At 32.4% G+C, this 24777-nt stretch overlaps 2 protein-coding genes across 13 annotated transcripts in view; both read right to left on the bottom strand.

Annotated features, from left to right (window-relative positions):
- Positions 1-15212, bottom strand: part of FANCI (Fanconi anemia complementation group I) — a 66338-nt gene extending 51126 nt beyond the window's left edge. For all 11 annotated transcript variants that reach the window (XM_080151658.1, XM_080151661.1, XM_080151660.1 and 8 more), the window contains exons 1-5: positions 15179-15212; positions 14911-14973; positions 3220-3329; positions 2411-2507; positions 1662-1720 (exon numbers count right to left, since the gene is read on the bottom strand). In XM_080151658.1, coding sequence (XP_080007784.1) covers positions 1662-1720; positions 2411-2507; positions 3220-3329; positions 14911-14973; positions 15179-15199 — 350 coding nt within the window. In that variant the 5' untranslated portion in view covers positions 15200-15212. The remainder of the gene's footprint in view (positions 1-1661; positions 1721-2410; positions 2508-3219; positions 3330-14910; positions 14974-15178) is intronic.
- On the bottom strand, positions 15210-24652 carry LOC145312437 (uncharacterized). Of its 2 annotated transcripts, XR_013877029.1 has the most exons (9): positions 24317-24652; positions 23589-23671; positions 22625-22674; positions 22013-22117; positions 21390-21576; positions 19497-19590; positions 19058-19173; positions 16136-16502; positions 15210-16028 (listed from the first exon to the last, which is right to left on the bottom strand). XR_013877029.1 is itself a non-coding variant. In XM_080151685.1 (8 exons), exons 1-8 carry the CDS (start codon positions 24644-24646, stop codon positions 16385-16387), a joined length of 1083 nt encoding a protein of 360 aa, XP_080007811.1. In that variant the 5' UTR covers positions 24647-24652; the 3' UTR covers positions 15210-16384. The 2 variants fall into 2 exon arrangements, 1 of the variants encoding a protein (XP_080007811.1); XM_080151685.1 differs by having other exon boundaries at positions 15210-16502.
- Between the last annotated feature and the right edge of the window lie 125 nt (positions 24653-24777).

Here is a 24777-nt window from a genome sequence, read left to right as displayed (position 1 = left end):
AAGCCCGTGCCTATTGCATCTCATGGCTAAAAATCTGGTTTCTCCATGGGTGCATATTCTAGCTGTAGAGATCTCTGGCTCTGGAGAGGGGGAAGAAGTGAAAAATATGTAGGGGGGAACATTAGAGTAAAACACTAGAGAGAGAAAAGGTTAAATAACTGTATCTCCCCATTGCAACCGCCTTGTGCAACCTTGGTGTAGCTTATATTCACACAGCCAAGTAGCAGAAAATAATTTAAAAGCAGACGAAAGAGGTCTTTGAAAAAGGAAGGGAGGTAGTTGTCTGTATATACATCTATACTATAGATCTGTTGGGGTAACATTCTTTTTATCCGTTAACAGTCGGGCCCCTTGCCGCACCTTAATCGGTCGGGGGGGGGGGGGGGGGGGGGGCGCCCCCCTGTTATCTCAGTTTCTTTTAGAGCTAGAGGGCTAAATATTTTTGTGCAAGTCCCATGCTTGATAATGAATTTTTGACGTTAAGTAAGTCAAAGTCAATTTTCTCTTCTTTCACCCTTTTATTTAACAACATTTGTTTTTAGGTCCTTTTTTACTTAAAAATTTCAAACGACTGTGATTTTCTTATTTTTGAAGCTAGAAGAACAATTTTTTACAGAAAATGTTTATCTTTATGTAAATCTTATATTAGAAATATAAAAATATAAATTTCAGCGGCCGCAGTCGGCGGTCGGCGGGAAAACGGCGGCGGATCTTTATGAAATTTTAATTCGTTATGTATACACTAGCGGCTACGCCCCCTAGAAGCCTCTAGGGGCACTGGTAGGAGAGGGAAAGTCGACCTCATCCCATTTTAAATTTGAGTTTCAAAAGAGTTATAAAAATATTTTTTAGGGGGGAGGGGGATGAAGACACCCTCTCCAAAAATAGTTTAAAACCTTCCCAGGGCCTATAAGAAGCTTCACTGTAAAGGAGAATAATATCGGTTCAGCGGTTAGCGAGATCCTTCGGGACAGACTAAAATAGGATGTAAGAAAAGCTTAAGTTTAAAATTTTAAGTCTCTAAGGCCACCGGAGCTTTTTGAAGATTTCTGGAGACCTGGAGGATCAGGACCTGCAGGATCATACCTGGAACCTGAAATTAACTTGAACACATGTATTTCATAGAGGAATGTACTATTAGAGGATATTTTATTATTTTGGTAAGATAAAATGCTTTGTTTAAGTCAAAAAAATATTTTTGATCTTTACCTGGATGACCCTGCCAGGTTTGCTGGCATCCTATGCTTGCCAGGATGGAGATATTATCAAAAAGTCACACAGTTTGGGCGCTTTATCTTTCACACACAGAAAATGAGATATAAAAAACCGAAAGGGGGGGGGTGTTCAACGCCCCCCCCCCTTCCGACCAATAAGGGTTAATAAGTGTACTGAAAAAATCAGCTGATACTAGCAATAAGCTACTTGTTCTCTCATCTACAAACAAAAATCCCTTAGAATGATGGAAAGTAAATTTTAACTGGGAGGGAGGAAGGGGATGAAATATTTTTGCAACAGGGGAAAAAATAAATCTTGTGCAGAATATATCTAGAGTATATTTACTATGTATCAAATATTTCATTTTATGCAAGATTTAAATAAGTCCCAGAATGGTTTCAGACAGCCTCTAGTGCTTTGGTATAAAACTGAATGAAAAATATAACCTTTGAAGAAAATCCACAATATCTGATAAATTAGTTCTACTAAAGGATCGTACACAATTCTAAAAAAATAAAAAGTGGAGCATAAAACTTATATATGTATAACCTTAAAATAATAATTCTTGCTAGATAAATTACTATAAGATCAAAAACTTAGGTTTAAAGGTTAATTTATGATAAACAAGGATGACAACAACCATAAAAAAAGCCTATGATAGGAAAAAACATATAAAAGTTGGAATTCGAAATATCTATCTTTGATAGCAGCTGAGAACAATCATATTTCCTCAACAGATTATTCACCTTAAATACAGCCTAATAGACAGACAAGTAAATTGTAGATTGTAGAATATGTACAATGTATATGCTCTGTGATCATATGACTCTTAGTCTTCAGACTAAATCATAGTCTCTTCGTGGCAACGCCTCTTTAGGAGCGATTCGTTGTATTTTTAGCAGTACCTTTTTATAGGTTATTTTAGGTTAGAAGATTGCCCCGAAGGGTTAGAGCCCCATGCTAGGGCTAGAATTAGGTAAAAAGCTACTGTGAAAATACGACGAATCGCCCCTTAAGAGGGGTTGCCACGAAAGGGACTATAGCCAATTATTGCAGTTTATCTTTTCCAACAGCTGCGAAAAAATATTTATTCTCGGGCAGCATAGAAAGATCGACAGACCAACTTTATGGAGTGATTATGAAGAAGAACAAAAACATTCCTATGTTTATGTACTATAATACAACAAAAACCTACCTGAATTTCTTCAACAAATGTTTTAATTGCCGAAGCTTGCAGGCATGTTGATTTCATTATTTCCTCCAAAACAGATTTTACCAATAAGATTCTTGTCCTAAAATTTACAAAAACAATGATGCTAACATCTATAAAGCGAAGCTCTATCAGACGGTAGAAAAAACGAACGTTAACACTTGTAGAATGTAGAACTAAATAAGCAGAATATAAATTGTTCCAAAATCAGATAAATAGAAAAATTATATCATACATTTTTTTGTCAAAACAGTTAAATATCTGCGTAAAATGGACGTATGTACTTTTTGGTAATGTTGATAATGTTGCTACGATTTCTGAGTTGAACCTAACTGTTATAGGATTTATCATGTAAAGTTTTAAATCGATAGGACAATTCTAACAAGCATAAATTAACGCAAAGAGCTATCTGTTATGAGAATTTTTTTAAAGCAGTTTAAACATGATTTAACTGGCCTATGGACGTTCAAATATTGAATATAGAGTTGCTACACTTTTTGAGTTGCACCTAACTGTTTCAGAGATCAACATGTAAAGTTTAAAATCAATAGCACAATTCTGACATGCTTAATTAACGATAAGAGCTGTCCATTACGGTGTTAAAAAATTGATATGTTTTAAATGGGCCTTCTAAAAGTGATTATAGAGTTGCTACACTGTTTGAATTGTACCTAACTATTACAAATTTCGTCAAAAATTAAGGACAATTTTAAAATGTTTTTTATTAAGCTTTGAATTAACGAAGACACAAACCAAGCAAGTTGACAACTAGCAAAAGTTTTAAGAACACTTACTTTTCTGTAGCTGGTTTGTTCTGAAGACCTTCCAGGATGTACAAGAAAAGAGAAATTCCATCTGAAGTCTTCACATTGGCTCTCATCATAGATATTAGATCTTCAGGCGCCTTTAAACAATTATTTAAATTAATATTATTACTAAATAGTAGTTATCTACTATGTCAGTAGAGATATTAAAGTAAAACAATAGAGGGGGTACGAGCTATATGTAATTCTACCGACTGGGTGAGGACCCTGTGTCGACACACCCTGCCTTAACCATTTAAAGGATAAAAAAATTTACAATGAAAACGGACAATGCAGCGTTAAAATAGAACCAAGATACAAGTAAAATCCTAAAATTAAATACTAGCTGCTCCTTCTTGGCAGATATTTCATTTTTAAGATTTTAGGTGAAAACACCAAATTCAGTGAATATACTAGGCAATTCTACTTTTAATAGAGGAATATAAGATGTGTTTCTGTAAATAATGCTCAATAGGATACTTTTGTAACATAAATAAAATCTTATTAATGGAAATCAATGCAACAGTTGTGATTTGACTTGAATTTAGTTAACTTGTCTTTGTGTTTTAATTGTTTTCTTTTTGATCTCAAACATTAAGGTATAGAATTCTTTACTTATTAAGAATAGAGAAAATTTAGAGACAACATCTCTAGATCAGTCAATAGAATAACTGCAAAAGAACAATTTGGCTAAGTTAATGGTAGGAATGTATAAAATTTTTTACATGAAAGAGATAAATTTTGCATTTCTTACAACAAAGTTAGCTTTCTATAAATCATATGGTTGAAAAATTCCTTTGATGTATTACAAGTAACTTTTTCATCTTTAAAGTTCTCTTCTATATTAAACTGCTGTAAAGCTTTCCACTTAATAACAAAAACTGTGTGAAAATATGAATCCCAATAGATTAGGATATAGATTCTTCTAAGTGTGTTCTACTATACTTTCACAAAACTTGGGATAATGATCCTGAAGCTGGTATGTTTGATGGCAATAAGCCCCAACCTATAGCATCTATCATTTCTTGTTGAATCAAACAGCAACTTTAGATATATATTTGATCTAAATAAGTTAATTTTTTTGATAGTGTCTGAATACAAAGCAATTTGATTGTTTTATGATAAATTCACTGAGTGAAAAAGTCTTTGATACTTCCCAACTATTTATTGAAATATATTTCGGTGGACATTGCACCCTCATCAGTCTAAATGACATAAATCATATTAATTTAATTTACATATTAAAAGATAGGTAAAAATAAAGAAATTTGTAGAACTATAAAGGCAGAAAATGTTGCTAAAAAAAGAACAAAATAATATGATCAACCTTGAGTTTAGTTGGATGTTAAAAGTAAACTGGAAGGGATTTTTTTAGCAAGAGACAATATCAGCAGAGGGGGGGGGGGGGGTGTTTAAAATACATTGATATACATAAATTTTAATATTTAACATTTTTATATGAAAAAAAATATTTTCTTTTTTTTATTAAATTATCATTCAAAATTAAAGCTTACTTTTATAGATGAAGTATTTAGAATTAGGTTATGCTGCATAGATACTGTAGAATAAAATTAGTATTTAGAAGTCAAGCTTTTATACATTAGGTATTGTTGATAGTCAAAAAACAATTTTTAGGTTATTTTGAAAAAACTTTAATCTTCAGACACCCAGAAGTTCATTTCCCTGTCCTCAGTGTTATGTACCACAAATTCACTGAAGATCTCAATCATGTAAATATTGCCACAGCACAGAAAAAGCAAGTCCTGTAGTTAAAGAACCCTTTTCTAATGTAGTTTTTTTTCAGTGTTTCATAGTACAACTTTCAAAGGTTTCAATAATAAACATAAAGAGGGAGGAAATTTTCTGGTAAATTCCGTAAAGGTGTGTGTTTTAAGGCCTAAATTTCTTTTTTTTTGATAACCGTACCTGGAAATTATTTTAAAAATACGAAATTTCTATCAAACGCTTTGATTTGCTCAAGGTGACACAAATTAACCCTAAAAATGAACCTAACCTTAATCTTCTCAGAAAACAATTTGATCAATAGAGTTGATTTCTTAAACTCAAGCTTTTATGCTTATAAACTTACTTATAGTTTCGAAGTTACCCTCCTGCCGACAACCCCTAGCCCTCTGGGGCTCAAAAAAACTTTGGAAATGAACCTAACCTTAATTATCTCAGAAACCATTTGATCTATAGAGATGATTTCTTAAACTTAAGTTTTTATGCTTATAAACTTACTTATAGTTTCGAAGTTACCCTCCTGCCGCCAACCTCTAGCCCTCCGGGGCTCAAATTAACCCTAAAAATGAACCTAACCTTAATTTTCTCAGAAAGCATTTGATCACTAGAGATAATTTCTTAAACTTAGGCTTTTATGGTTAAAAACTAACTTCTAGTTTAGAATTAACCCCCCTGTCGCCAAACCCTAGCCCTCCGGGGCTCAAAAACCCTAAAAATGAACCTAACCTTAATTTTCTCAGAAACCATTTGATCAATAGAGATGATTTCTTAAACTAAAGCTTTTATACTTATAAAGTAACGTTTAGTTTAGAAGTCACCCTCCTGCCACCAACACCTTGCCCTCTGGGGCTCAAATTAACCCTAAAAATGATCCTAACCTTAATTTTCTCAGAAACCATTTGATCTATAGAGATGCTTTCTTAAACTTATTTATGCTTACAACAAACTAACTTCTAGTTTAAGAGTCAGACCCCTTCCGCCAACTCCTAGCCCTCTGGGGCTCAAAACTCCCTAAAATGAACCTAACCTTAATTTTCTCAAAAACTATTTGACCCATAGAGATGATTTCTTAGACTTAAGCTTTCATGCTTATAAACTATCTTTTAAATTAGAAGTCAACCCCCTGCCCCTAACCCATAGCCCTCAGGGGCTTAAATTAACCCTAAAAATTAACCTAACCTTAATTTTCTCAGAAACCATTTGATCAATAGAGATGATTACTTAAACTTAACCTTTTATGCTTATAAAGTAATGTTTAGTTTAGAAGTCACCCTTCTGCTGCCAACACCTAGTCCTCCGGGGCTCAAATTAACCCTAAAATTGAACCTAACCTTAATTTTCTCAAAAACCATTTGATCAATAGAGATAATTCCTATAACTTAAGCTTTTTTGGTTATAAACTAACTTCTAGTTTAGAATTCACCCCCCTTCCGCCAACCCCTTGCACTCCAGGACTCATAATAAACCCTAAAAATGAACCTAACCTTAATTTTCTCAGAAACCATTTGATCAATAGAGATGATTTCTTAAACTTAGGCTGTTATGCTTATAAAATAGCTTCTAGGTTAGAAGTCAGTACCCTGCCGCCAACCCCTAGCCGTCTGGGCTCAAAAAACCCTAAAAATGAACTTAACCTTAATTTTCTCAGAAACCATTTGACAATAAAGCAGATTTCTAGGACTTTTATGGTTTAGAAGTCACCCTCCTGCCCCAAACCCCTAGCCCCCAAGGGCTCAAAAAAAAACCTAAAAAATTAACCTAAACTTGATTTTTACAAAAGCCATTTGATCAATACTGCAGATTTTTTTTGTCTAAAGCTTCTATGATTATAAAATAACTTTTAGTTTGAAAGTTTCTTAACCTCAGTAACCACATATTAAATGTTCAGATATGTTGGACAAAAGCTTTTAAGTGTAAAAAAATATTTTTTTGGTTGGCAGATATTTTATATGGGTATTAACTAAATTTTTTTTAGTAGTCAATGACATTTGTTACCACTATTTGTAAGTTATAAAGTATAAGTTAATTTATAAGCATAAAAGCTTAAGTTTAAGAAATCGTTTCTATTGATCAAATGGTTTCTGAGAAAATTAAGGTTAGGTTCATTTTTAGGGTTTTTTGAGCACGGAGGGTAGATATTGGCGGCAGGGGGCTGACTTCTAAACTAAAATTTATTTTATAAGTATAAAAGTTTAAGTTTACAAAATCATCTCTAATGATCAAATGGTTAGGTTAATTTTTAGGGTTAATTTGAGCCCCAGAGGGCTAGGTGTTGGCGGAAGAAGGGTAACTTCGAAACTATAAGTAAGTTAATAAGCATAAAAACTTAAGTTTAAGAAATCATCTCAATTGATCAAATGGTTTCTAAGAAAATTAAGGTTAGGTTCATTTCCAGGGTTTTTTTGAGCCCCGGAGGGCTAGGGGGTTGACTTCGAAACCATGAGATGTTCATACCCATAAAAGCTTAAGTTTAAGAAATAAACTCTATTGATGAAATGGTTTTTAAGAAAGGTTAGGTTCATTTTTAGGGTTTTTGAGCCCTGGAGGGCTAGGGGTTGGCGGCAGGAGTGTAACTTCGAAACTATAAGTAAGTTAATAAGCATAAAACTTAATTTTAAGAAATCATCTCAATTGATCAAATGGTTTCTAAGAAAATTAAGGTTAGGTTCATTTCCAGGGTTTTTTTTAGCCCTGGAGGGCTAGGGGGTTGACTCTGAAACCATGAGATGTTCATACCCATAAAAGCATAAGTTTAAGAAATCAACTCTATTGATCAAATGGTTTCTGAGAAAATTAAGGTTAGGTTAATTTTAGGATTTTTGAGCCCCGGAGGGCTAGGGGTTGGCAGCAGAAGGGTGACTTCTAAACTAAACATTATTTTATAAGCATAAAAGCTTTAGTTTAAGAAATCATCTCTATTGATCAAATGGTTTCTGAGAAAATTAAGGTTAGGTTCATTTTTAGGGTTAATTTGAGCCCCGGACGGCTAGAGGTTGGCGGCAGGAGGGTAACTTCGAAACTATAAGTAAGTTTATAAGCATAAAAACTTAAGTTTAAGAAATCATCTCTATAGATCAAATGGTTTCTGAGATAATTAAGGTTAGGTTCATTTCCAGGTTTTTTTTTTAGCCCCAGAGGGCTAGGGGGTGAGGGTAGAGGGTTGACTACGAAACCATGAGATGTTCATAATCATATTCATAAAAGCTTAAGTTTAAGAAATCAACTCTATTGAACAAATGGTTTCTGAGAAAATTAAGGTTAGGTTCATTTTTAGGGTTAATTTGTGTCACCTTGAGCAAATCAAAGCGTTTGATAGAAATTTCATATTTTTTAAAGAATTTCCAGGTACGGTTATATAAAAAAAAAAAAAATTTTCTCTATTGTTCTATTCAATAGGGAATACATATATCTAGAGCACCTTATTGTTCTACTACTTTTTTTAAGCCTTAGAACACACACCTTTATGGAATTTACCAGAAAATTTTCTCCCTCTTTCTAGGAGATACAGAAATTCATTAGGTAATAAAGCTGAGGTTTAAGTCAATTTTGAACTGTAACATTGATTGTAAACAAAGCTTTGAAAAAGTAAGGGGGGGGGGGGAGTTTGTACAGTTATAGGAAATGAAAATTCAGTATCAAATTTTGGCCTGGCCGTTAGGGCTTGTTTTTATAGTTATCAACCTAATTCTTTTTGTAAACTCTCTAATATGATTGGATCTACCTGTAAAACTTTGAAATTTGAATTTTGGGACTTTCCTTCTAGGGGCTAGTGGTGCAAAAGACCCCCCCAAACACTAAAATTTTAAGTTATGAGCTTATTTTTAAAGATATCGAGCTGATTTTTTAAATGGAAGCTTTTATTGCATAAATGAGTTGATTAGCCATCCCATATTTCATATTTGCACCTTACCTCCCTCTAGGGGCATGTAAGCTCAAAACTTATAAATTTTGTATTTGGGGGGGTTGTTTTACTCCAAAAGCCCCTAGAAGTAAAGTACAAAAATGAAATATGGGGTGGCTAATCAACTCTTTTATGTAATAAAAGGTTACATTTAAAAAATCAGCTCGATATCTTTAAAAATAAGCTCATAACTTAAAATTTTAGTGTTTCGGGGGGTCTTTTGCCCCACTATTTCCTAGAGGGAAAGTCCCAAAATTCAATTTACAAAATTTTACAGGTAGATCCAATCATATAAGAGAGCTTACAAAAAGAATTAGGTTGATAACTATAAAAACAAGCCCAAATGGCCAGGGCAAAATTTGGTACCGAATTTTCATTTCCTATAACTGTACAAACTTCCCCCCCCCCCTTAGTACTAGTTTGACAGTTGACATCTGATGAGAGCCTTGTTGATTATTTAAAACATGCATTTAGGCAAACTGGATTCTCAGTCACTTCTAGAGTGATTTGTATTAAACCCTAAGCTTACCTGTATACAATAACTAGGACTAGAGGTTTGTTCAAAAAAGGAGGGTTTCCATTTTCATTTTAAAGAGTACTTTTTGAAGTGATAGAAAATTAGATCCATGGATTATCATACATTATTTAAATAACCTCTAAATTATATCTTAGCCAAATAGATAATGTATATTTAGTTTGTCAAATAGGTCCTATAATCTGTCGAAATTCTATAAGACAAACACTTGTAGATTTTGGTTATGTATGATCAATTTAAGTAATACAGCAAAGAAATTATAAATAATTTGATTTACAGAAGACTTACTGTATAATGTGAAATGCAACTATACATAGTTGACTTATTATATATGTTTTGTCTATAGTCTAGTATGCCACTATTTCATCTGACACATTTTGCACACAAAATTTAAAATCTGTACACATATCAACCAATAAAATAGCCAGTTTTCTTTTTCACAGTTATCCCATTGGCTGATTTAGAGAGTGTGTTTCTAGATTATCTCTATCACATACACAATGTGTAAAGAATTCTATACCCTAATGTTAGAGATTAAAAAGAAAACAATTAAAACACAAGACAAGTTAACCAAATTTGAGTCAAATCACAACTACTTCATTAATTTCATTTTAATAAGATTTAATTTGTGTTACAAAAATATCCTATTGAGCAAAAATTATCAAAACAATCATATCTTCCTGTATTCAAAGTAGAATTGCCTTGTATATTCGGTGAATTTGATGTTTTTCACCTTAAATCTTAAAAATGAAATATCGGCCAAGAAAGAGCAGCTAGGAATTCGTTCTCAATGGATTCTACTTGTCTCTTGGTCCTTTTAGAACGCTGCATTGTCCGTTTTCATGGTAAGTTTTTTTTATCCTTTAAATAGTTAAGGCAGGGTGTGTCGATTTTGTATGAAGTCTTTGAGATCAGCTAACACAGCCGGGTCTCTGCAAAAGAACAAAAGCAAATTATAAACAAATCTAAATAATCCTTGATACTTTCTGCATTTTTTCCAAAATTAAATTCATGTTGGCATCAAAAAATTTTAGAACTGAAGCAATTTTTCGGTTTTATATTAATAACCTATTTTTTTTTTGCTAAATTAGACAATTTGAATTATTTACATAAGTTTGGTCAGAAGTGATATTTGAAACTTACATTGTCTCTTTCTTTTTATAAGAGCAACTGTAAGCTTTGAAAGGCTGAATTTTAAAAGCAAAGTTTAATAGAATTATTATCCTTCTAATGGCAAAAGCGTCTCCTTCATTTGGGGAAGGTAGTTGTCTGGAATAAACATCTATATTTATACATTTATTGTAGAGATTCCAGAAGGTAAGAAAAGGAAGAAAAATTTACACACAGAAAAAATGTAAGGACCCTTTTAAGTTTTGACACATTTGCGTAAACCTGGTGTATAGGCTTTAACTTTGGACTGAGAGGATAGGTTATTTAAGCTAAAATCATTCTTATATGATGAATTTCCCCCAGATTTAAGATTTTTTGGATGGGCCTCCAGGTTCCGGAGCTCCAGGCCTCGAGGTGGTCTCTGTACAGTTAAAAATAACAATAAATTTTTTTTTTTAAGAGTTAGAGGTCAACTTATAAAACAAAATATGCATGTTTTTTCTTCAAACATGTGAATAACATTCAATAAGATGCATATTTTGTTTTATAAGTTGACCTCTAACTCTTCAAAACATTTTTTAAAAATTTTTACCTGTACAGAGACCACCTGGAGGCCGGGAGCTCCGGAACCTGGGGGGCTATCCAAAAATCTTAAATCTGGGGGAAGTTCATCATATAAGAATGATTTTATCTTTAATAACCTATACTCTCAGTCCAAAGTTAAAACCTAACACCAGGTTTTCGCAAATATGTTAAAACTTCACTACCCCTCTATATAAACAAGTCCTAAAAATGTACGTATGTCCTTAAACAGTATCATCTATTTATGCAGTTTTGCAACAAATTTTCTTAAAATATTGTTTGTACTGATGCATTAATATTCTGCTAATTCAGTTCTGACAATTGGTAATGGTCTGAGGTCTGACAGCCAATTGATTTATATTTGAACAAGGATGATAACATCCATAAAAGCAAAGCTCTGTAATGGGGTGACAGATGAACATTAACCCTTGTAGATCATAAATATGAAAAATATAAATCAGCGTGGCGGAGCCGTTTGATTTTGGCGCGGCTCCGGCTCCGACCTAAAATCAAGAAAAACTCGACATATTTTTCCCCCCAGAAAAAAAAATATTTTTTTCATTTTTGACTTTTGAAGGTTTTAAAAGTTCAATTTTTGATAAAAATGGACTTGAAAAACTTAAAAAGGACATTTGCACATGACAAAACAGAGTTACCAAATTATAATTTATAAAAAATCTCTTTATTTATCTAGTCCGGAGCCGGAGCCGTTTTTTAACGAAAATTACGGCTCCGGCAAAATAAGGCGGCTCCACGGCTCCGCAACGCTGATATAAATGATTAAGTTTTGACAAAATTATACGTAAATTTGTTCTTAAAAAGTTCTGAAATATAAAATACTGTTTAAGGGTATACTGACATTGTTAGAAATTGATTATAGAGATGCTTCACTTTTAATATAAGTTAAAAATCAACATGTTCAAAATGAACGTACGGACATTCTGGTAATGATTACAGGGTTGATACGCTTTCCAAATCGTACAGAACTACTTTAGGAATCAATAGAACAATTCTAACACGAAAAAGCTAATGTTGCAGAAGCAAGGACGTACGCACGGACGGACGGACCGACCCTGATTATAGAAAAGCTTCGCTGCAATTTTAGATAGACAGCTTTTTTTATAGGGGGGTAAAGATTTACCTCATGAATGGTAATCCACTCTATATAAAACTAGCGTCTGCGACCCTGGCATCTAAGGACTCTATATTCGAAGGGATATGGAAGGGCAGAAAATAGCTTAAAACAATACCCAGGCTTATTTATAAAAAAATAGCCTGAAACCATCTCAGGGCCTATAAAAGCTCTCCTTTAAAGAAGAACCATATCGGTTCAGTGGTGAGCGAGATCCTTCGCTACAAACAAAAAAGCTTAGTACTTTACAGTATTGGATATACTGAAAACATATATACAATGATTATTATGAAATGAAACTTTTCCAACTTTTTGTTCGATTTAGGGAAAATAGACCTACCAAGGATTACTCATGCAAAATTTCAGATGAAATTCGAATTCTAAGTGCCATTTGCTCACTGATTACGAGATGGTTGCATTAAACACCCCCTCCCCCCCCCCCCTATAGAAGCAAAGCTGTTCATTTTTTCTAAATGTGTGTTCCTTTTAACAGTTAAAAATTGTCATATTTAAAGTGGACGTACGGACATTCTGGTTATGATTTTAGATTTGCTACGCTTTCTAAATCGTACCTAACTTCTACAGGAATCACCATTCAAAGTTTGATAGGACAATTCTAACATGCCTAAATTAACAAAAAAAAACTATTCGTTCAGAACGGATGGACGGACGTACGGACGGACCCTATTTATAGAAAAGCTTGGCTTTTAAAAAGATTTTACAATATAATAAGGATGACAACATCAATAAGTAATAAAGCACCAAAAAACTTGGAATAAACAAACAGGCAAATGAGTTATAGAGCAGTTGTTCAACAAAAAAAAATAGAGAGAGATAATACACAAAAACTCTTTTGAAGCATGACAGATAAACGGACAAGATAATGTTTAGATTAGATACACATTACACATATATTTTAGCTGTGAAAATTACATTTCCCCCATAGCGTTACGGACTGATAGCATATGTTATATTTTTAAAAATGTTTAAAAAGTCATATTTGATAAGTAATACCTAGCAGATAGTTAAAAGAAAACAATCAACAAGTTAAAAAACTTTTGTATAAGTAATTACCGCGATACATTAAAAAAAACTCTTAGATATCCTATAGTATAAAGTAGTAAGATTTTTTGTCTAAAGCTTATGATCTCAATGATTACTGAACCGATTGGGTATTAGAGTAAAACACTAGAGGGAGTAAGGGTTAAATAACTGTATCTCCCCATCGCAACCATCTTGAGCAACCTTTCTATTGGGTCATTGAAAATCAACCAAAATTGTGTCAATTATATTAACACAGCCAAGTAGCAGAAAATAATTTAGAAGCAGACGAAGAAGGAAGGGAGGTAGTTGTCTGTATATACATCTATACTATAGATATGTTGATTGGGTTCTCTAAATTAATCCTGTGTTGGTTTTATTCTAATTTATTCTCAGATTTAACACTTTGGATGGGTTTAGGATATTTTTCTAGCTCTTCGCTGTCCCTTTGAATAATAAAGCCCCTGGACTCCAGAATAATAGAAGAATATTCGTACTATAAACATAATTACTTAAAATCAGTTTATCGAATTGAGAATGCATTTAAAATCCTGAAGAACATCACAATATTTCCTCTCTTGCTTAGTGTAATAGGGCTCGGCAGCGTGTATATCTCAGGGAAATTTACAATTTTAAATATCAACTGAAAGTTTGAACCTTATCCAAGTATGAAAATCCCTCTTATCAAAAACTTTTTAAAGCTTCAAAATGGATTTAAATTTACGGCTTAGTCATAGCTGACGCGCAGCTGCCGAGCCCTGTATACTATTTATTGATAACTTGAATAATTTATTATGTATATTAATCATATACACCTTAAAAACTCTCCAAAAGTTTTAATTGAGGTCTAAGTCGATGTTAAAAAAATTCTTTTCAATATGAATAATATCAGAAATTTCAAATATTTAACCATATAAGTAGAGTAGTTCTAGGGAGATTTTTCTTATCTAAAATCACAATAATATGTTATATTACATAAGCCATTACCTGTATGTGAAAGGTTTTAACTTTATTTATAGATAAAATAAGCGTTTGTTGGCATTTGTGACTGATAAAGTTAAAAAAAAATCCCCAAAACAGCCAAAAAAAAAACACTGCCCCCCTTAAAGCATCTATATCATAATCAGTACGCAAAAAAAACCTATTAAAAAGTTTAAAAAGTAACGGCTTAAGGCTGGTGGCTCAGCCATGTTTTGACATGCTCAGCTTTAATTTTTAAAATATTGGCCTGCTCTGCTTAACTTGTCAAATTAATGGCATGCTTTTAAAAAATGTAAAATTTTGAATTAATACCTATGTATACAAGAGGCTACCTGCCTACACTTTACATTTTTAAAGACAAAATTGGAACAAAATCTTATTTGGTGGAACAGAAAAAATAATAAAATAAAAATACGGCGAAGTGACCGCTGCAGCCAAAATGATTTTTTACATTTCTAGCTGAATAGGAAAACTTTGAGACCATGTTGTTTTTTGCAAATAAAAAAATAGTGATTTCATCGTATTTTCTAGTTTTTATTGTCATACAGCTTTACTTGATCAAATATTGGCATACACTGCTTCACTTGATAAAGTATTGGCCTTACTTGTACATATATAAGCATACTCTGCTTATCTTCATCCCAATTCTTTAATTACCTGATTTTGGACAAGTTTTTCCAGCTTTTCCCCATCCCCGGCTTGTCCGTACCGAAGAATATCCTAGAATTTATTGGTTAAATTATCAGAACTGTTACTGCGAGTTTTTGAGTAAAGCTACTCTACAATTTCCTTCTGTCGGTTTTATTCTTCATTACTAGAAACTTAAAATATCTTGTTCTATTATAACTTAAATTATTTAGCATCAATTCTATAATATTTCTTGAATTATGTACTCTCACGCCCACATTAAATATATTTTACAAACCTTCATTTCTTTGCTTGACATTTTACTTTCATCTGAAAAAACAGAAATTGCAATTTTTTAAAAACTTTATAATTGTATGATTTTATTAAAACAAATTATTACATTAACAAGCATGACAATATTTATAAAAGCAAGGACAAATGAACAATAACTCTACAAAGTGTCAGAACTTTATAATCAGAGCTTGAATGTCCAAGTCTAAACAAAATTGTACATAAATTTGTTGCATAATAGCGTAAATACAGGATACCGTAAAAGGACATGTTTTAATTTTTAGAATTTAATTATGGAGATGCTTCGCTTATAATATAGCATCTTTTTTGCCTGTGAATCATTACTCCAAAAATCAGAAGAATTGGATAAATATATAAAAAAAATTATTGTCGAAAAAATAAAAAATCAGCATGCTTTCAATGAACATGCTAACATTCTGGTAATGATTATATGTAGAGTTACTAACTGCTACAGAGATCATCATACCAAGTTTGAAATTGATAGGACTAGGATTGGCACTCCGGCCAATTTTTAGTCCGGATTCGGATTCTTACAAAAATACGCCCCCCAAAATTAAATTAAAGCGGATTGATTAGTGTATTGCGGATTCTTTTTTTTTGCGAATTGTTAATTATAGCAATATTTTTAAGATCTATTTATAAATAAAAAACTTCTAGCCCCTACAGCGGCCAATTTTTAACCTTTACTTAATCTAAAACATAAAAATAAGCATAAAAACTGAAAAGCTACTGTGAAATAAAATACAAAAAAATCTTTGTATACTACCCACAATCTGGAGGTTGAGAAACCTTTTTGGTTTTTGTCTGCCACATTTTAAATAAAAGTTTTTTAAGTACTACATATGTCATCAAATTTGACAATCCGAATCCGCAATTTCAATTGCGGATTCTGGGTCCAGAATGGGTCTAAAAATTGGGCGAATTGCGGATTCGGATTGCCAACCCTAGATAGGATAATTTTAACATGTCCAAAATTAACGATAAGACCTATCTCTTACAGTCGATCTTTGTCTAATTGTAGATAAGCATTGCTATACAGATATTTTAATATAAATATTAAATAATAAAAAAAATTTCCTACGTAGATAATAAAGCAAAGAGAATTTTTCTCCCATAGTTATCAATTAATGCAAAAAATAACATATTCAATATTTTAAAAGTTACAAGAACCAGATTAAAATAGGTATTAAATTCAATCTTTGGATTTCATTTTTCTGAATACTTCAATAACTTGAGCTGCAATTTGATTTTTTACTTGATTTGTTAAATGTAGTTTTTTGGTTCTGTCTGGTTCATTCCATTCTTCATACCTAAATTAAAGAATTTATAAATGATTTATAACGCTAAGTAGTCGATTGACATCATAATATTGAATAACAACGTGAAATAAGAGATAAGAAAGTAAGTCAGTATTTAGTGTCTAATAATATGGTTTTTTAAAACTATTTAAAAATTACATGACGTATCTAAAACTATAAGAATTTAATAATTAATACGTTATTTTAATGGCCATTAGTTAGCATTTTATTCCACTTGAAAAAATTAAATTTTACTTTTAATATTAGTGGACGTCAAATAATAATCTCTAAAGATAGCAAATAAAAGAAATTCCATAGTAAAGGGGGGGGGGGGGGGGCAATTTTATTTTGGGTGCTACTCCCTTAGTTTTAGAGATAATTGGATGAAATCTTTTGGGCTGGGTCACTAATTACCCCAACTATTGGTATCTTTAAAAAAAAAGGCGGCGGGACCGCCGCCCGCCGACGTTTTCCGCCGCCACCAAAAATTTTTTTTTATTGCATTTCTCGCCGAATTAGGCAATTTGGAATCATTTGAGACCATGTTATTTTTTTCAAAAATTTTTCCCCTTACAAGCAACCCTGCGGGGGGACTAAGTCATTTTTTTTAAATTCTCGTTTATCAAGGTAATTCTCCTGTGATTTTAAAGATATTGAAACAAAATCTTTTTAGGTAGATCAGTAAAAAAATATTTGAAAATATTTGAATAAAAAATGGCGGCGGGACCGCCGCTCCCGCCGTCCGCCGCCGTTTTCCGCCGCCACCAAAAAAAAAAAAAATTATTGCATTTCTCGCCGAATTAGACAATTTGGAATAATATGAGACCAAGTTATTTTTTTCAAAAATTTCAAGCAACCGCCACCGCCCCAAAAAAATTTGAAAAAAAACATGGTCTCATATGATTCAAAATTGCCTAATTTGGCGAGAAATGCAATAAAAAAAATTTTTTTCGTGGCGGCGGAAAACGGCGGCGGACGGCGGGAGCGGGGGTGCTGCTGCCGTTTTTTTTTAAGATACCAAAACTTGGGGTAATTAGTGACATAATCAAAAAGATTTCATCCAATTATCTCTAAAACTAAAGGAATAGCATACTGTATTTAAGATATACCTTCATAAACGAGAATTTGAAAAAAAATGATTAAGTCCCCCAGCGCGCAGGGTTGCTTGTAAGGGGAAAAATTTTTGAAAAAAATAACATGGTCTCAAATTCCAAATTGCCTAATTCGGCGAGAAATGCAATAAAATTTTTTTTTTTGGTGGCGGCGGAAAACGGCGGCGAACGGCGGGAGCGGCGGTGCTGCTGCCGTTTTTTTGAAAGATACCAAAACTTGGGGTAATTAGTGACACAATCAAAAAGATTTCATCCAATTATCTCTAAAACTAAAGGAATAGCATACTGTATTTAAGATATACCTTCATAGACGAGAATTTGAAAAAAATGATTAAGTCCCCCCAGCAGGGTTGCTTGTAAGGGGAAAAATTTTTGAAAAAAATAACATGGTCTCAAATGATTCCAAATTGCCTAATTCGGCGAGAAATGCAATAAAAAAAGCCCAAAAGATTTCATCCAATTATCTCTAAAACTAAGGGAGTAGCACCCAAAATAAAATTGCTGGTATGTCGTGTGACGAGTCACCACATTTCCCCCCCCCCTTTAAAAAAAAAATTTCTAGTAGACATTTTATTAAAAGATCTTGACTCAAACATGATTTAACATCCTGCTTACTTACAGGAATTTTGTTATTATAAACAGTTTTTATTTACAATGGTAATTACATAATGCTCAATTGTATCATTTAACTATGATTTTATGATTGTTAACATTCAATGTCGTGGGATGATATAGTTCATGCCATGATCAGAAAGTATTGACACAACAGGTAAAGAAGAGCTATGAGCAAATTATTTTTCTGTGATTTCTAGTATGTCATTCATATACACTTACTAACATATTATAAAATTACTGAAACTTGAGGCTTTTTTTTTTATTAACCACTTTAAAACCACCAGAGGACCAGTAGGTATATTCCCTGAAGAGTAGATCCCAATCAGTTTAACATTTAATTTTAGCTTGCAAAAAAAGAATTAATTTTTTTTTTAAATTTTTTGTGGGGGGGGGGGTATTTTTTTGGTAGGTGTGTCCCATCACCAAATAAAATAACTTAAAACTATCACCCTCTCCAAAAATAGTAAAGAAGAAACATATCGGTTCAGCGTTTAGGGAGATTCTTCGCTACAGACAAAAAAAGCTTACTACTTTATATAATTGGATAGATAATAAAATTATTAATGGACTTTACCCTTTCATTGCATTTGATAATATTTGTGCCGTGATTTTAAAAAAAGAAGTAACTAAACAATACACTTGAGACTATTTACTTTTCGAGCTCAAACTCCTAAATAATGTAGAATATTATATGCATTTTTTATGTTTATGTTCATTTGTTTGGCCATCTTATTTAGTTTCGTTTTAATGTAAAATAAACTTTTAATAAAGTTCAAAAAATAAAACATATTGTGTAAATAAAAATTTATCATGCCAAAGAAAACTAACTAGAAAACTAACTTGAAAACAAGATCTTGATGATCCGGGTCTCCAACGACTCCATTAAGATGAATTTTTAGATGTTGTCCTGTCTCAGATTCATTAAACTTGTGGATCCAAGCATTTACTTCTCGAACCTATATGTATATTTCAAATTAGGTCAATAAATTGCTTAACAAATTGCAAAATATTCTATTTATAAATTCTATTATTAAAGTAAATATACATCAAAATAGACCAAAAGGCATAAAAACCCATTTCCGCAGGGATTTTCTTACATTACCTAACAATAACTAGGCTTATGTTACAAATTTAGAATTCTAGCTTAATATATAGACCATCTTGCGCACCCTTTAATTAAGCATGAAAATACAGTAAATAGACTTGCATTGTCAATCTGACCGGCCGACTCTGGTAAGAAACTGGTTTCGAAATAAAATAAGTAATTAAATCAGCTTACTTTTTGTGTCATATTTTTGGAAGGTGGTAGAAAAGAACTATCACAATGTTTGGGAGGATATAATACAGTGCACAATACTATTCTATTCTCGGTTCTAAAAAGTTTAAACATATAAAAGATGTAAACTTAACAGAGGGGGGGGGGGGAATTTGACACATTTGCGTAAACCTGGAGTATATGCTTTATCTTTAGACTTAGAGGATAGGTTATTAAAGATAAAATCATTCTAATATGAAAAAATACCCACAACTTAAAGATTTTTTGGATAGGCCTCCAGGTTCCGGAGCTCCAGGCCTCCAGGTGGTCTCTGTACAGGTAAAAATAAAATAAAAATATTCTTTTAAAGAGTTAGAGGTCAGCTTATGAAACAAACTATGCATGTTTTTTTTCATCAAATATGTGAATAACATTAAAAAAGATGCATATTTTGTTTTATAAGTTAACCTCTAACTCTTAAATATTTTTTTTTCATTTATACCTGTAGTCCTCTCAGTCCAAAGATAAAGCCTATACTCCAGGTTTACGCAAATGTGTCCCAGGGTTGTCATTTTGGGCGGGCGGTTTTGGGCTGCCCAATATAAGGTCCTTTTGGGCACCCCCCTTTTGGGGGGAGAGAAAAAGGGGAGGGGGTGAAAAAAGAGGGGGGGGGCGGGCCTATTTTTTGGGTGATATCCTTATACTAAAGTAACAGGATGTGTGTCTGTTTGTTTGTGTGTCTGTGTTTGTACCGAAGGATCTCGCTAACCGATAAACCGATCGGGTTCTCCTTTCCAGTGGAACTTTTATAGGTCCTGAGATGGATTTAGGCTATTTTATTTCTAATAATAAGTCTCGGTATGGTTTTAGGCTATTTTATATCCTTTTTATATGCGTTTTACGACATTTGCCCAAAAAGGGTGCCCAATATGGCAACTCTAAAACTTCCCCCCCCCCCCCATTGCTTAAATTTTAATTATAACCCTTACAATGCAACAGTTATGGTTCAAACATAATAAAAATGAATCCAGTTTATTCTTGTTTATTTTGATACTTTAAATCTTGATAAATTTGAAATAGATTCTTTTTTATGCATAAATATGCATTGGAATTTTTTATTATGTGCTAGGTAAACTTTTAAACTTTAATAAGCAAAACTAATAGGTAAAACAAATGTTAATGACAATAAATTTCAATTCAAGACATGGCATGTAACTGGTCAGAAGTTTGGACTTTATAATGTGTGAGGTATCATGTATTAAATAATCAAATATAAAGGGGGGGGGGGTTTTTAATGCAACCATCTCGTAATCAGTGAGCAAATGGCACTTAGAATTCGAATTTCCATTTATAATTTTGCATGAGTAATCCTTGGTAGGTCTATTTTCCCTAAATCGAACAAAAAGTTGGAAAAGTAACAGCTAACGGCTGGCGGCTCAGCTGCTTTGCAATTTTTTTGATATCTATATTGCAAATTAGTCACGAAACCTCTCTCAACACAATACTCTTTTCTACTCCAAAACGCTATCAAACGGTTCTAGACGGTAGCTGTTGGTACTAGAAGTTTTAAAATTGGTTATTGCTATCATTTAACATGAATTAAACCAAAAATAAGTTTTAAAAAGTTGATTCCTACGTAATTGATGATGGATTTACCCTGAAAATAGGCAAAAAACGGCTGAACGGCTGAGCCGCTAGCCGTTACTTTTCCAACTTTTTGTTCGATTTAGGGAAAATAGACCTACCAAGGATTACTCATGCAAAAGTTCAGATCGAAATTCGAATTCTAAGTGTCATTTGCTCACTGATTACGAGATGGTTGCATTAAAAACCCCCCCCTTAGCTCAGTAGAATATTTAGATTGAATTGATTTTGAAAATTTAGGATATACCTAGCAAATGAAAATGTATTATTTACCTGTGATTATAGTGAACACTATGATCCTTTATTGTTTTAATTAAAGATTTAAACTGGATAATTATATTCTGAGAACTATCTTCAGTGGGAATATTATTGACTCCACACACAAGAATAATATCCATAGGAGTAGAAACTTGTGAATATTGATACAAGAATGATGCATGAATATCATGGATACGCCCTCCTAAAATAATAAATATATTAGAAAATATATAAAACAAGAAATATTTGTTTAAGATACAGCATACGTTACGAAAAAGAAAAGAAATCAAATGGGAAGATACAATTATCAAGGGATGAAGGGCACTTAATCCCAGAAATCTAAACTATTTTCGAAAGCTTGCTTAAAATATGTATTGAGTGGCACAATTGAAATAAATAACAGTAACATATTAATCAGTTATAATGACAGAGATTTTGATAGTAATTGCCTCTCTTGATTTCATCGTAAATTATGTACCTATAATATTTGCATAATGGTGTTTTGTAAACCAGTATGATTTGCAATCCAACGATCCCTCCCTCTATAGTTTACCTTCAAAATATGTAAACTATTTTGATTATTGTTCAGGATTTTTTTGCCGTTATGCACCCCCCCCCCCCCTCCTTTCATTTCTTACCTATTATTGTATCGAAATCAATATGTTGATTTGGTTTATATAAAGGATTTTTCCAAAGATTATGTAGTGTACTAGAACTCAACAGAACATTCAGACGAGAAGAATCTAAATAACAGTATTATTTAATTTTACTTAGCATACCCATCAAATATCAAATTATGGTTATATGTAATTCAATAGTAAAATTCCTTACAACTAGAGTTAGTATGTTATTCGTAACATTAAAAATTAACAGAAAACAATCAAGACAACATACTAAAAAGCTAGGTAAGCTCTTAAATCAGATGGAAGGTGAAGCGTACACAAACACTATTAGTGTGTCAGATATTAATCAGCAGAATATTAATTTAAACCTCTAAATAAGATTGTATATAAAGATAGAAGTAGTTTGTGCTTGTATTGCGTAAAATACGTGAGTTGGCTTCAGTCGAAAGCGATTATCAAGTCTAAATGTAAGTAAATATACGTTAAATTATACTATGCGTTTTGTCAATATTAAGAACAGTTAGACTTAATAATCGCTTTCGACTGAAGCTAATCATGGATTTTACGCAATACAAGCACAAACTACTTAAAGATAGATAAGAAAAAATCTATCAAAAAATAAATTACCTTTGGAATGTTCCATGCGACACAAGTTACAATAGTAAAAACCATACCTTCTGAAATCATTAAAATTAATATCTTTAAGAAAAAAAAATAAGGGGGGGGGGGAAGTTCTGACACATTTGCGTAAACCTGGTGTATAAGCTTTATCAATGGACTGAGAGGATAGGTTATTAGGGATAAAATCATTCTTATATGATAAATTTCCTCCAGATTTAAAATTTTTTTGACAGGCCTTCAGGTTCTGGAGCTCCAGGCCTCTAGGTGGTCTCTGTACAGGAAATGAATTTTTTTTTTTAAGAGTTAGATGTCAGCTTATGAGACAAAATATGCATGTTTTTTCTTCAAATATGTGAATGACAATCAAAAAGAAGCATATTTTGTTTTATAAGTTAACCTCTAACTCATCAAAAAAAAATTCTTATTTTTAATTTTTACCTGTACAGAGACCACCTGGAGGCCTATCCAAAAAATCTTAAATCTGGAGGAAATTCATCATATAAGAATGATTTTATCCCTAATAACCTTTCCTATTAGTCCAAAAATAAAGCCTATACACCAGGTTTACGCAAATGTGTCAGAACTTCTCCCCCCCCCCCTTACCTAAATATTAGGGTTGGCAATAAAATTTTTGGACCAGATTCGGATTCTTACAAGAATCCGCCCACAAATGAAATGGATTAATCCGATGATTCCGGATTCTTAATTTTTTGACGGATTCCGGATTTTGGCAATTTTTAAAAGTAAATTAAGGGATTAAATGTTACCGGGTACTGGGAAGAATCTAAAGCTACGCTTTTTCATATTTTCACAGTAGCTTTTTTCCTATTTCTAGACCCTACAGCGGCCAAAATGCCTTTGGTAAGAATTAAAATATATATTTGGACAAAAAACAAACAAAAATTGGATGGATTCCGGATTCGGATTGCCAACCCTATTAAATATTTTTCTAACTGATATATGTTCTTACTTAGCTGTAGCTTTTTGAGTAGAAAAATGAGGATGTCTGACTTCAAAAACTTCATCACTACAGATATCACACTCGGCACAATCCTAATAGATAAAAGTATAACAAGGAAGAAAAAAAATTTAAAATCCTAACAAATATTAGTACTCTAAGAAATCTAATATAGAATTTATAAAATTTGATGAGTTTAGAACATGTTTTCCCTAAATTGAATTAGTTCCTCACCTCACCACAGTTGAAAATTACTTTTGATGCCAGTAACAGTTTTTTTACAATAAAAACCCTTTTTACACCCTTTCTCATAGTCAAAATCTCTAAAAAAAATTAGTTAAAACTTCTGGGTGTAAATGTAAAATCCTGGCAAAAACAGTAAAATAATACACACATCTACAGATGCTCAGCTGTGAATGGTTGTTGAGCGGATCCATGTCATTTTAAAATGCGTCAAACTTTTTGGTTATTAGAGCTGAAGGCTTCAAATTAGGAGTACTAGTCTAATTGTAACAGTCTTTCATCAGTTAGAGCGGTGTATTTTTTGCAGTCTTTCTTTAATTGGAAAAACCATCTTTTTGTATGTTATGCTCTAGAAATCATTTTAAGAAATTATCATGTCAAGATTGAAATCAATTGGAAAGTTCAAAATTGACCTTCAAAGTTACCCGTTTTAGAAGACCCTAATTTAAGATATTTTTGGCAAAACTTTAAACTTTCCTAATGGTTTAAAACAATACCTTAGTCTTAAAAATTCTTCTTTGTCTGGGAGTGTTAGTGACACCAGAATCCTCGGTATTAGAACTTACAAACATACTTGGACTCAAATTTGGAAATGGACTTGAAAATTGATTCGATTTTCTTGAATTTCTTGGAGGAGTAAAAAAAGCGTGTCCACCAGATGAGGGTGATGAAATAGAGGGTCCTGTCCCATCATTTTCTACATTGGTGTATGAAATTGTCTTGCGCATTTTCTTAAATGGTGTTACAGCATCTGGATTAAACACATCCGATTGTCTTTTTCTAACTGCTGTTGGTATAAAACCAAAACTTTTACCTCCATTATCCATTTTTTCTGAATCCAAACACAATCTTTTTAAAAAGAAAAATTGCAGTTTTAAAAAATTTTGCCATGGCTAACTAACATTATAGAATTTAATAGAAGATGTGAGGCGAAACTCTTATATATAATTTTTTTAAA

The sequence above is a fragment of the Acartia tonsa genome, chromosome 2 (assembly GCF_053477335.1).
Source record: "Acartia tonsa isolate MP-2025a chromosome 2, ASM5347733v1, whole genome shotgun sequence".
Taxonomy (NCBI): domain Eukaryota; kingdom Metazoa; phylum Arthropoda; class Copepoda; order Calanoida; family Acartiidae; genus Acartia; species Acartia tonsa.
Note: the sequence above shows the minus strand (reverse complement) of the source record. Positions and strands in the feature narration are given on the sequence as shown.

Bases quoted from the DNA above. Each gene is read 5' to 3' on its own strand.
- LOC145312437 (XM_080151685.1), bottom strand. From the start codon at position 24,646: ATGGATAATGGAGGTAAAAGTTTTGGTTTTATACCAACAGCAGTTAGA. The intron at 19,591-21,389 runs GTAAATAATACA...TAAACTTTTTAG, and splicing joins AGTGTTCACTATAATCACAG to AACCGAGAATAGAATAGTAT. The intron at 16,503-19,057 runs GTTAGTTTTCTA...TCTTTAATTTAG, and splicing joins CATCAAGATCTTGTTTTCAA to GTATGAAGAATGGAATGAAC.